The 13,508-nt window shown below is 37.3% G+C and overlaps 1 protein-coding gene across 2 annotated transcripts in view; it reads left to right on the top strand.

The window, feature by feature from the left end:
- The window catches only part of GRID2 (glutamate ionotropic receptor delta type subunit 2), a 1,695,829-nt gene extending 1,686,006 nt beyond the window's left edge, over nucleotides 1-9,823 (top strand). For both annotated transcript variants that reach the window (XM_021008407.2, XM_021008405.2), the window contains exons 15-16: nucleotides 4,471-4,711; nucleotides 7,300-9,823. In XM_021008407.2, coding sequence (XP_020864066.1) covers nucleotides 4,471-4,711; nucleotides 7,300-7,722 — 664 coding nt within the window. In that variant the 3' untranslated portion in view covers nucleotides 7,723-9,823. The remainder of the gene's footprint in view (nucleotides 1-4,470; nucleotides 4,712-7,299) is intronic.
- Nucleotides 9,824-13,508: the final 3,685 nt, after the last annotated feature.

Below are 13,508 nucleotides of genomic sequence, written 5' to 3'. Positions count from 1 at the left end.
TCTCCAGAGTGACTCCTTCCACTGCCTTATCACCCAAACTGGGATACATCAGGCACATTCTTATTAACAGGCAGAGGCAGAGGATGCTAGTTGATGTGGTTTCAAGGTCTCCAGGAAAACCTCTCTGGCCAAAAAGAAAAAAAAAAGCCTTGCCCATCTATCTTCATGTGCTTAAATTTCCAAAATTATATTTATGCTTTTGCTTAAAAATTTATGTTCCCCCCATTAAAATAAAAACATCCCCAGGAGGGGTAAGACCTCATGCCTTAGAAACAATGGAAAGGACAAACTACGTGGCACAGTGGATAGAGCACAGGCCCTGCAGATAAAAGGACCCAAGTTCAAATCTGGATTCAGATACTTACTAGCTGTATGACCCTAGGCAAGTCACTTAACCCCACTTGACTCCTAAAAAAAGAAAAGAAAAAGTAACAGTAGAAGCTTCGTGTGAAGGTGTATCATATTCTTTCCCGAGAGCAGGTAAAAATGGAATGGTGTGAATGAACAGTGCATACCAGGGATCATGTAGAGGCTAACAGGACACAAGAAAGGGAAAGCTGGAGACCTACCTCAGTTTCTCCTTGGGCTAAGCTGGGGAGTACGCGCTAGCTGGTGCAATCCACAATAAGTGTCTGTCAAATATGGGGGCAGAACTAGACAAAGATCTGTATACTACCAAAAATTCTCACCATCACTTTATTCCTTTGGGTTAAAGACTCCTTGTTAAAATGCATACATATATCCTGGAGGATGGAGGGGGGTGTGAAACACCTTCTTCTGAGAGAGAAACCATGGACCACCTGTAATACTCCCTGAAAGTACTGGATTCAAGTCTCAGCTCAGTCCTGACAAAGTAACCTTGCAAAAGTCACCGGGTTGTGTTTTTTTTTTAATCCTCTTATACTATGAGCCTGACTGAGCATTTTGAAGAGGAGGGATTAGGATATATAGCATACAATAGAATAAACATTTATTAAGTGCCTACTCCATGCCAGGCACTTTGCTAGGCTCTAGGCATTAAAAATAAGAAAAAGATAATCCCTGGCCTCAAGGACCTTACTGAGGAAAACAATACAGAAAAGGATGTGAAAAAGTGAGGGGATGGGAACATCCCAGAGAATGTCCCAGGGCAGGGGCATGAGGAAGATGGTGGTAGAGTCAAAGCAAGCAGAGAAGCAGGTGCCAAATAGAAAGCAGGCTGAAATTTTGAGCAGTCTATAAAGGGAGGCTATGGGTTGGGGGGGGGAGTTTTTTGCTCAGTCATCTAATCAGAGAGGTGGAAGCAACTGAGATAGGTATTGATGAGGTGTGAGGAGCCAAGCTGAATCAATCTCCGTGATGATAAGGTTAAGTTTATCCTGGCCAGGGCGTAATGAAGATAATGAAGGTTCTGTAGAGAGGTTATGCTGATAGTGGGAGAAGAGAATGGAATAAATGAATGAAAAAATATTTAATAAGTGCTAATTATGTGCTAAACACTGAGTACAAATACAGAAGTGATACCATCCCTACTTCCAGGAACTTATTTTACAATGAGAGGAGGAGTGGTCAGGAAAGGCTGCTTTGTTCTGGTAAGTCACAGGGAGGTTGAGTGTGGCACTGGGGCAGTCCACTGATACACCCTTTCTAGAGGCAATAGTAGTGTTGATTTCTAGTTCTCAGAGCAAAAAATAAAAAGTGGATGGAAGGGTATGGTGGCAGTGAAGAAAATGGCCTGGAGTGGACAGGAGGGGGAGCAAAACAATAAGGCAATAAGCATTTATACAGCAGGTGCTGTGCTAAGCACTTTTTCCAAATATTGTTTCATTTGCTCCTCACAACAACACTGCAAGGTAGGGGTTTTATTCTCATTTTACAGTTGAGGAAACGGAAGGACAGAGAGGAAACATGACGCTAGATTTGAACTCAGGATTTCCTGACTCCAGAAAAGAGCTCTATCTCCTATTTCACCTGGATAAGGACACAGGATCTCAAGGAGTACAGAGCTTAGTGGCTAAGTTCCTCCTGGGCATGGTCTCTGCACCTCTAAATTGGGGGCTGGAGCAATAGAAGCAACAGAATGAGCACTGGCCCTGGAGTCAGGAGGACCTGAGTTCAAATCTGACCTCAGACACTGTTTACTAGCTGTGTGACCCTGGACAAGTCACTTAACCCCATTGCCTAGCAAAAACAAACAAAAAAGAAAAAAACTAAGAAGCAACAGAATGAAAACATGGCCCAAGTATGCAAGAAAAAGGGAGTAGAGAGGGTCAGTTTAACTCTAACAACGGTCGATCACTTGCATCTATTCCAGCTCGAATATCTTTCATTAAATTCCAACTCTACTCTCATATCTCATGGTAACTAACCTGGGAACTCTCAAATTATAGTCGTAGAGCATCATAAACTTTCCCAAGCCATCTTCAAGTGAAAAAGGCTTTCAAGTCTAACAACTGAGGAGCTGGGGCAGTGATCAGACTTTACCATAGAGCAAACTACTTCCAGCACATAAAAGTTTACAAGGCCCAGGACTGAGCCACCCCAGGAAATCCTTGATCTCCAGGTATTCATCCTAGAGATCAGTACCTGGAGAAAGCAGCTGCAGAACCCCAGAAAATAAAAAATCAAAACCAAACCAAGCCCAGACATTCCCTCCAGACGCGTGTAGGGCCTGGCCCTAACACAAAGTCCTAGTTCATAAAATGAGAGTGGAAGAATGAGCGAACAATATGCCAGGCCATCAGAGAGGCTCTTGGCCACAGATTGATTATTATTTTGGGGGTGGAGGGCAGGGAAGGGAATAGCAGTTCTTAGAGACATTCTATCAAGTTACAGCGAGTCTATCATCTGAAATGATGGGGAAGATATTCTCCAGTAAAATCAAAGAGGTAGATCTGTGTGTATATATTGACAAATGCATACACATATATTGAAGTAAATATGTATGCTTATGTACACATAGAGCCAGGTTGGTGAAATAGCTAACAAGCTGGCCTTGGAGTTAAAGAGGACCTAGGTTTAAGGCTTATGTTTGTCATAGGATTTGTCATACCTATGTACATGTCATAGTGGAAGAAGATGTGGGTGCAAGTCCCACGTGCTAACTGACAGCTCCTTCTGGGGGCACATAAAGAAGTACCATCATAGAGAAAGAATACTGGATTTGAAACCAAGAGGACCCGGCTTCAAATCCCATTAAATCCTTCAAGCCCAGTTTCCCTCATCTGTTAAATGAGGATAACAAAACTTGTATTAGCTACTTCACAGGGTTATTGTGAGAGATCCTGTCATATTACAGTGCTATATAAATTATTCAGTTAGACTAGTTTATGCCCTTGGGGCAGACAGATAAATCCTGGTAGTTGCAGCTCAGAACAGATCCAGATTACATGTGGTACTTCCTGGGAGGGGAGCATAGACAAGGTGCTGGAAGGGAGGGGCAGGGAGTGAAGTGTACAGTGGGAGAAAATGGGCCAGGGTACACAGTGCACCATACATAGCATAGGCCCACCTCACAACTTTGCCCAGAGCTGACCCCATACTTATGTATTCTCGTATGCATATTACCCTGTACCCTCTACACATAAACTCTCTTACTTTTGACTTTATTCTCTTCTTCCAGCTCTGAAAATGGCATAAAAGAGGTAATACGCCTCCAAAAGTGAGCAATTTGCTCTTTCCAGGTAGGCTTATTTCTGTCAAAAATCAAGCTAGCACTATTAGTTTTAAGTTACTTCTATTCTAAGTTACTACTACATTAAATTTGGACTTTAAGCTCTAGCCCAGCAAAAACTGTTATTGCTGACAGTTGCCAGCTGACGATGAAAAGAAAGATTTTTCCTTGTTTGAACTTATTACCTGAAAGCTTCTCAGTAACTTTGCTCTTTATTCTTCAAGGCAAGATACATTTCCCCCTTTGGCATTAAAAAGGAAAGCAGAGCGGTTGTGTGCAAAACCAGAAACGATGTATTTTATCAACTTCAAAATTATCCCAGGGTTTTCTCCCACATCGTGTTAAATAATAGAAGCCTTTTTAATTGAATTTCTTTGTATGTACCATATGCTCCATGATGGCGTGCCAGCATCTTGCTGCAAGCAGCAAAATGTTCCTTATAAAAGCATTAGAATCCAGAGCGTCATTTTGTTTCAAAGACCATAGAACTGTGTAGCAGCATGAAACCACACAAAAAATACTGCCTTGGAAATGTAATTGTAGAAACACATTGTAGCTACCCCAGGGGAAATATTATAAATTATAGAACACACGCCTGCAAGCACACACAAACTCACAGAAAAAAACACCTTGTGGTTTAAACTCTATCCATTGAATTACAACAACGGAGTTTCTCATTACCCACCATTCTCTCAGTGACTTGTTTTCCCTTTAACAGACACTATAGTTTATAGGGTGTTCAACAGTGGAGCTTTCCTATGCCTATACATCCCACCAGTGCCTCTGTTCTAATTGTTTTGCTCTTCCCCCCCCCCAAGAATCCTAGAACTTCAGCAGAATGGAGACATGGATATACTGAAGCATAAGTGGTGGCCAAAGAATGGCCAGTGTGACCTGTATTCTTCTGTGGACACTAAACAGAAAGGCAGTGCCCTGGACATAAAGAGCTTTGCCGGTGTCTTCTGCATTCTGGCAGCAGGGATTGTCCTCTCCTGCTTCATAGCAATGCTGGAGACCTGGTGGAACAAGAGGAAAGGCTCCCGGGTTCCTTCAAAAGAGGTATTGGCTTAAGAGCTTCATCTTTCTACTGAGACCTTGCGTACTAGGACAAGAATTCCACCTCTGTGGCATTGTCTAAGATTTGCCAAAAGAAGAATCCTAAGGACTGCCTCATTAGAGTAGAGTTGGTGATAGAGGAATTATTTAGCAACAATGTCTTCTTACTTAGAAGATACTGAGTTAAATTTGCAAAGGTAAAATTAGCACCCAAAATTCAACTTTCTGTTTTAGGGCAGTCAAAGGAAATAGAAAGGATACTACAGTATTCTAAATATTGAAAATCCCATGTACTGTAAGTGAACTTTGAAATTCTGCCAAGCTCAGTGTAGCTTCTAATCTAGTGATTCTTGGAGGATCTTACCAAGTGAGGAATGTGTGTCTTTTTATTTGAATGAATTATACGTGTGTGAATAAATCTCTTAAGCCTACAAAACCTGATACCTACCCCTCTTCCTCACCACTACTACATTAAAGAAACATAATTAACATGCATTTTTCAGCACAAAGATGTGGAAGGTGGAAAACACACTATTTCCAATTATTGCATCCCCCTTTCTAGGACATAGACCTACAGGAAATGAGCTTTTGTTTTTATTATATTAGTTCCTTTTGCCAACTTCGCACTGGAATTAGAATTCCTTTCCCCCTTCCTGCAATGGTTATAATTGACCACTGTAAGAACCAGATTCATTTTTCAGTAATTACAAGCAGCTATAAAGATGCATGCAGTGCTTTTTAAAAGAAAAAAACAATCCTTGCTTCCATCTACATATTGCTTTTATATATATATATAGTATCAGAAAGAACCAAATGAGAGAAGGAAAATAGCTGAATATTCTACTTGTTTCCTCTAATGTCAAAGTAAAACATCTTTTTATAACAAAATTTCCAAATATACTAAAACATCATTAATGAACAGAAATATTAGATTGATTAAAATATGAGATTTGTATAATATTTCACAGAATTAAGTTTTATTACTTTTTAGTCATTTGAAGTAACTATGACCTTATAGGGGTATTTAGAGGACTTCCTCAAATGCATTGACAAAAGTGATCAATGATTCACATAGCAATTGTTTATACAAGTTTATTTAAATTTTTATTTTATTGTTTGTTTAAATGTGTCCTGAAGTTTTATGGGATCTAAAAAACAGATTTTCCCCAAATATTGCTTTTAATATCCCCCCCAATGACTTAGTCTACAAAACTAGTCATGCTGTTAATGAAGAAAGGGTTTTCTTAAACTAAGAAATATGTCAGCACAACTGAATTAGTGGGTTTTGAATTAACAAAATATTATTTTAAAATAGCTTAGCACCTAAGTGCTGCATCACAGCTGAGACTTCATCTTCTCTAAAAAAAAAATCTGGAAATGAAGGGCTCCCAAAATCCCCTTGTATTTTGAATTATTATAGGTAATATGAAATTTTTTGCATCACTACATCTGTTAATGGATGACTACATTTTAGCTGCTATAAGACCATCAGATTGCATTTCCCAGGCTCCTAAAATCTTACTAATAACATTACATTAACATGGTATTTTTATTGAATTTGGAAATGAGGAAGGAAGAGGAAAAATAATAACGCACATCAAAATAGCTGCCCTCTGGAGCCCATGACAGATAGCACAATAGGGAGAACTTTAACTGAGCTCTGTTACATGGCAGCCAGTAGAGAGCCCCTAATGAGGAGTCTCAGTTTTTCCTATTATGTTTGATTTTTTTAAAAAAATCATTTTGACATATTTTTACTATACAGGCCTAGCTAGAAAGTTGGTTGATGAAAAGAAGGATCTTTTTCCCCCTTAGGCATTTTCCCCACAGAGTACAAAGTACATATTCAGTGAACAGTAAGTTTTAAAATCTGATTTCATCCTTATTAATCTGAAGTTGCATTTCCAATAGTTCAAGGTGTCATAAATGTTTTAGAACTTGTTACACAAGGCTGATTCTATAAGTAGTTGGAACAAACTGTCACACTGTGTGATCTGAGGAGGATTCAAATGGTAGCTCTTTTGCCAAATTAGCTCAATTTAGGTGCTATAAATTCGACCATCAGAAATTTAGTTCTTTGGATTAAACATTCTCATCTCTAGCCATTCTTTAAAAGTCAAATACCCCTAGAATGGATAACACCTCTCATAAATTGAATTAATTAATTTCTAATGTCACTTTCATTTATAACAGGAAGAACTAGGGACAGCATACGGTCAATAAACACCTAGGAATAAGGGTCCCTCATTTGGAATAAAGATGCTGAAAAGGGAAGGGGGTAAACAAAGACAATTATACCTACTTCACAGTTTTGTTTACAATTGGCCCTGTTACGGTATAATAATCACCTGTCACTCCCACACCTTTGTAGTTAACATGCTAAATTATTACAAGTGAAGTATGTTCATCTTAGTGGAATTAATTGCAGAGAAATGATTCGCTAAAAGTATTCATACCCGAACTGTACTAAAATTTGGTTAATTCCATATGATATTTCCTGAACTGTTTTCTTAGGGTCATAGACACTCCCATGAAGTGGACTCCAGAGATAATGAAAGCTCTATCTTCTTTCTTTTTTTTTTCGTCCCCAGGATGACAAGGAAATTGACCTGGAGCACCTCCACAGACGTGTCAATAGCTTGTGCACAGATGATGACAGTCCCCATAAACAGTTTTCCACCTCATCAATTGATTTGACCCCTCTGGACATTGATACATTACCAACTCGACAAGCACTGGAACAAATCAGCGATTTCAGGAACACTCATATTACCACAACAACCTTTATCCCAGAGCAAATCCAGACTCTTAGCCGTACACTGTCAGCTAAGGCTGCTTCGGGTTTCTCATTTGGCAACGTGCCTGACCACCGAACTGGGCCTTTCAGGCACAGGGCACCTAATGGGGGCTTTTTCAGGAGTCCTATCAAAACAATGTCATCAATCCCCTATCAACCAACTCCCACTCTTGGGCTTAATCTTGGTAATGACCCAGACCGAGGTACCTCCATATGACCACCAGGCAAAGCTTCTTCACCATTTCTTTTTAGGACTCCCTTTGCAAGGAGCAAATGTAATATTGTGGGACTAACATGGATGTAACTTTTTTTAAAAACAAATCAGGATTATTAGTAACAGCTCTAGATCTTTCTCTTGACCATCTCGCTTTCTCTCTCTCTTTCTTTCTCCCTACCCATTTCCCTCCATTTTTTCCCTTAGTCACCTTGTTCCCCCAAAATATAGGACACTAGTATTCTATTAGTATGCTTTTCAGATACTGTACTTCAAGTATAGGAAATGTGCACTGAATATACTACAAGTATATGCAGGATTACTTTGACATAAAGGCCTCCACAATGTCTCTCTTTTCTAAAAAAAAAAAAATAATAAACTTGCAATAATTTCATTCTTTTTCTATTTGTTCTGCTGCATCCATCCAGTGCTTTGCTTCTGTTCTGTGTCCTTTAACTGTGGGCCAAAGGCAACCCCTGCAGTGTAAAAAAAGACCCTTCAGGCCACATAACATGAGAATGCAATTTTGTAGGACTACAAAAAGCCATCACTATGCCAGTAAAAACTACAGTTAAATTTATTCTTGCACTGCAACAGTGCATATGACCTTTATGTGATTGTACAGTATTAAAAAGGTTTCCTTATGTACAGTAAACTTTATCATGTGGCAGAAACCTGTCGTGTTAAATAAATTAGTATCTCATATATACATATATATGCACCTATATAATGTGTATATATATATATATATGTATATATATATATACACATATATATATATGTATATATATATATAACATGGTGGCCATTGCTATCGCAATTCATTTAATAAAGCTTTAGTTCAAAAAAAAGTTATGTTGTATACAGGAAAGATGTACAGTGAAGTGGGTCTTTTCCATTAGAAAAGGCAGGGCGTTTTCATGGGATTCTGACTTTCATTGTTTGCCAACTTGAGTATATATTATACTTTTTTTTTTGTTAGAACATCCAGGGCAATTTAGCATTTGTACCTAGATGTAACTCATTTGAATAGGTTTTGTATTTGTTATTCAGAAGTGTATAAAGCTAACCTTGATAATTTTGCTTTTAATTAATTAGATAAATGGAAAATGCTATTAGCTAAACCACATCCATGACAGCTAATATAGCTCTATAAGAGTTTAAACATAGATCATTGAAGGTTAATAAATTCTCTTCCAAAGCAGTAGACCAATCAATACAATAGCTATGTTAGTAGGAAGAAGGGGGAGCCCTTGAAAAATATTGATAGGGCCTTAATTACCGTCATATATTATCCTTTAAAAAAAAAACAGACCAGGCTCTCATTTTAATCCCTTTGGAATTTAGTTTTATTTAGATGAGCTAAGTAATTTTTACATTAGTGGCAAATGTATAGAAAGACAATAGCAAAAACCAGTGCTCCTTTGAGCACGACCCTTTTAAAGTCACATTCTTACTTGTTAGAAATGTAGAATGAGCTTTCAGTTTGTAATCCTTAAATTAAAATGTGGTAAGTAGGAAGCAAGTAACTTAATCCTGCATTTTTTTTTAATGCAGTCATACACTTAATTTAATCTGATTCATTCATGGCTAAGATTGATATAGGAATCAGCCAACGTGAATTGCTTTAGGAGAAATTTAAAAGTATATTCTTCAGATATATTCTATTTTGATGGTAATTCTGTTCTGGGGAGCATCTTGTACTGTCACTGTTTTTGTACTAAATCTTCAAATATTGTCTACTGTGTAAGGCAGAATGATTTCTTATCATGCACAGACCATTTTGTTTCCAGGGCAGCAAGACTCTAAGTGCATGCACAACTTGTCTTCCCTTGTAAAATCCATGATTTCATTCAAAAATCTGATTTTAAAAAAAAAGAAATCTTTACAAAAAGCTATCTAGGGACATACCAGATGTTGCAGTGACTTTAGTTATAAACAAATTGTAAACCATGTACAATATTTAAAAATAGGCCTATTTTGATGTGTTGCCTATTATACAAATACACAAAACACTTTTTGGAGGCCTCAGTTACAAGTGGCAGAGCTTTCTGTGTATAATTTGTCTAAATAATTTGTCTAATAAAATTGTTTTCTAAACTTGCTCTCATACCGTTGAAGTTCTAAATAATGTAAAAATTGAAAAGGCTCAATTTCTCCTGTCTCAAGCAAATGCTTTTAGAAAAATATACCCCGAGTTCTTTTAAGAACAGAATATATGTGGATATGAACCAACAGTGCTGTCAAAAAGGAGGGTTATGAGGCAACAAATACCAATGGTCCACATGGCAACTTAAGGAACATTCTTGTTTTGCAGTGCATTACAAACACCACATATGCTATATAGATTTCCATCTGCAAAGTTTCACTGTGGAGCAAGACAAAGATGTGGGGTTTGTTTTTTTAATCAGTGTGGGCAAAGCTACTGATTTAATGAAGTAGGACAAGAACCTGATGCGTTTACCATGCAGAAATTCAGGTCCTTTTTCAAAAATCGAATTTATTAATTTCCTTGCTACTAGAATAGCATATTTACCATAATTTATTCTATGTTATTTGTTTTTATTCCAGGATTTTTTTTCTGAACCAAATCATCTTCTTAGACAGCTATGACATTTTTACAGGTTTCTATAACCTATGGAAGTATATTTGAAAATAACTGCATACAATTTAATCTAAAACTTTGATTTTCTAAAATCCCCTAAAGCAAATCAAACACAAGACTAGCTGTATAAATTAAGAAAAATTGAAAATAGACTAAAAACTAACAAAATTCCTTCCATATGAAAGGTAAAATAACTTCATAAAGAGGCCAGAATCACAAGCAGTAGCTTTTAATCAAGCTAAAAAAAAAAAATCAAGAACCACGGAAAACACAGATCTATAGTTTAATGAGACTGTAGCCATCACAAACAATAAGGAACAGAGCAAACCGTTAAGCAAAGCACTAAAAGTGAAAACTTCTAAACTTTGTGCTAAATGAGACTCACCTTATAGTTTATAATCAATTTCAGAACTTGAATGTACCTCAAAAATCCACTAGTCCGAAACCCCTGAAAGGTTAGGAGGCCTGCAAGGCCACAGAATTTCTGACTCCTGGCTCAGTACTATTTCCAGTATGCCCAGTATACCCAGATATAAAAATAGGAATGCTAATACCTACCTCACCATTTCAACATGAAGCTTAGAACTGATGGAGGAAATATTTTGTTTTCCTTGAAACAAGTCCCTTCACTGCCAAATCAAGAAAGAAATCATGTTACTATAATCCCTACCTCAGATCTAATATATCTCGTTTCTGCTATATCTAATGAGAATCATAAAATCATACTCTTCCATGATTGTATTAATGTGACATACTGTCAGTTACTTCTAAGGCCCATGTTTAGATCTGTGATTTCACCAGGGTGGGAACTCTTACAAATCACAGACAATCCCTCTAAGCCTTAGATATAGTGGAAAGTAATTGTGTGGCTAAAATAATTACATTCCTGTGGCTGCCTACTGATGAAACAGATTGATAAACTGAGCCAGCATGGTCCTGGGATGCCCAGGCTCTCCCAGTCTCACATTCCAATTCTCTCTAGGTTGGTAGTAGAATCTGCCAAGCATGTGTTCCACCAGCACACCCCTGAAGAACTTAGGGTCACCTCCATGCCATAAGGAGGACTTCAGGGAGCACTTGAATAAATGAAGGGAGGAAAAAGTATTTATTAAATGCTACTATGTGCAAAGCACTGGGCAAATGTTAAAGGCTGACCAATTTTAGTGGGCTTAGTCACTTTTGAAAAGTAGACAAAACTGTCTTGAAATTTCTCCACTATTTCAGAATATGAAACTCTAAAATTGCTACTTGGAGACAGCTTGATTTTTGGAACTTTGTACCAAAAAAATTACAGGGAAAAAAAAATAAACTTGCTTTGTGTAGCACCTGATATAGCAACATAATCTATTATTTTCTTCGTGCTCTAGACAGATCTTTGAGGAATATTAAACATTTCAACATATTTTTAATACTTCCTAATGTTTTTGCTCTATAAAACTTTTAATATGGTAGAAAAAATCCACATTTCCAAATTAAAATAATAATAACTTTAAAGTTTATCAGGTGCTTTACAGACATTATCTGTTATGATTTTCATAATAACCCTGTGAGCTAGGTGCTATTTTTTTTTTACAAATGAGGAACTTAAGTGACCTCTCATTATCCTATTTTACTTATTATCTGTTTTATCACCACTCCATCAAGTTTTTTGCTACAAGAGGTAGAAACGATTTTTAGAATATATAGAAGAATAAATGTTTTAGAATTGGAACATTTAAAGCAGCTTTCTGAGATACTATCACTATACTATTAAAAAAAAAAAGGACTGGTAAAAATGAAAAGAGCCCTGAGCTTGATCACAATTTTCTGAATCTATGATTCTTATCACATGATTAAGACTTCTGAACACTAAGTCCACATTCTGTTTCTGAGAAGACTAAAAATATGGTGGAGATATGGGGCCAGTGCTGGTGGCCAAAGGTTGGGACTCAATCTGCTGATTTTCAAACTGTTATATGGAAAGCCAAGGGTACAAACCACTGCTAAGAATTTCCCTTCCCTTCTCTATTTATTTATGTATCATCCAACCCCAAAACATTCCCCTAAACAACTGCTTTTATCATAATTTGTGGTTTTAGCGTTTCCTATTAACTCTGCTAACAGGACTACAGGTCAAGAAACTCTTTTCAGCATTGGCCTCACTGGCAGAACCACTCACAGTTCCAAAGTATTTCATGACACATACTTAGTGAAGACTGTTTCCTACCAGACTGTCTACTTCTAACAATGGCCAAGTTCTACTTATCCCTGGCCATAAGCCCTAGGGCCTCTAGGACTCTTCTGCTCTGGCAAAGATGCAATGATCCACATCTCCTGTACTCTGTCCATGATATGAATTAACAATGGATTTGCCATAAGTAGGCAGCTGTACTGGCTGCCTACATAGCTATATACCACAATGGGTACAAATTAGTATGTAGTCAATGAAATAAACTCTGAAATTATGGAGCACAGCAGGTTCATAGCTGAGGGCCATAAGGTCATTTTCACCCACAAAGATATTGGAGTTTCATGAGGCAGTTCCTTTATCTTTGCATTGAAGCGATAATCCAAATTCTTGTGTTCCTCAATGTATAGCTGAAGCACCTTATCTTCTTCCCTCGGGAACTAATTTTTGAAATCTCAATTCTTTTTACCTTTTTTGGTTTGTTTTTTGTTTGTCATGTTGTGAAAGAAGAAACAAAAGGATAAAACTATAAAAAAAAAACAAAGAAAGTGAAAATAATATGCTTTGATCTGCATTCAGACTTCATCAGTTTTTTCTCTGGATGTGGATACCATTTTTCATCATGAGTCTTTTGGAATTGTCTTGGATCATTGTATTGCTGAGAAGAGCCAAGTCTATCATAGCTGATCATTGTACACACAATATTAATGTTACTGTGTACAACGTTCTCCTGGTTCTGCTCATTCTTTTTACCTTTAAAAAATTATTCTATGCTGATATGCATAACTACATCATTATTATCAACTAATTTCTAATAAGACTTTATAGTTAGAGTTTTAAAGAGCTTTCATGAAAACCTCATTTGATCTTCCCATGAACCTTGTGAGGTAGACAAAGTAGATATTATCATCCCTATTTTGCAGGTGAAGAGACCTAGATGGTCAGTGATTTGTGATTGTGTAGTAAGGGGCTGAGGTCAGACTATACCTTAGTTCTTCTTACTCTGAGATCCATGCT

The sequence above is a fragment of the Phascolarctos cinereus genome, unplaced genomic scaffold (assembly GCF_003287225.1).
Source record: "Phascolarctos cinereus isolate Bilbo 61053 unplaced genomic scaffold, phaCin_HiC Scaffold_9;HRSCAF=440, whole genome shotgun sequence".
In the NCBI taxonomy this organism is placed as follows: Eukaryota; Metazoa; Chordata; class Mammalia; order Diprotodontia; family Phascolarctidae; genus Phascolarctos; species Phascolarctos cinereus.
Note: the sequence above shows the minus strand (reverse complement) of the source record. Positions and strands in the feature narration are given on the sequence as shown.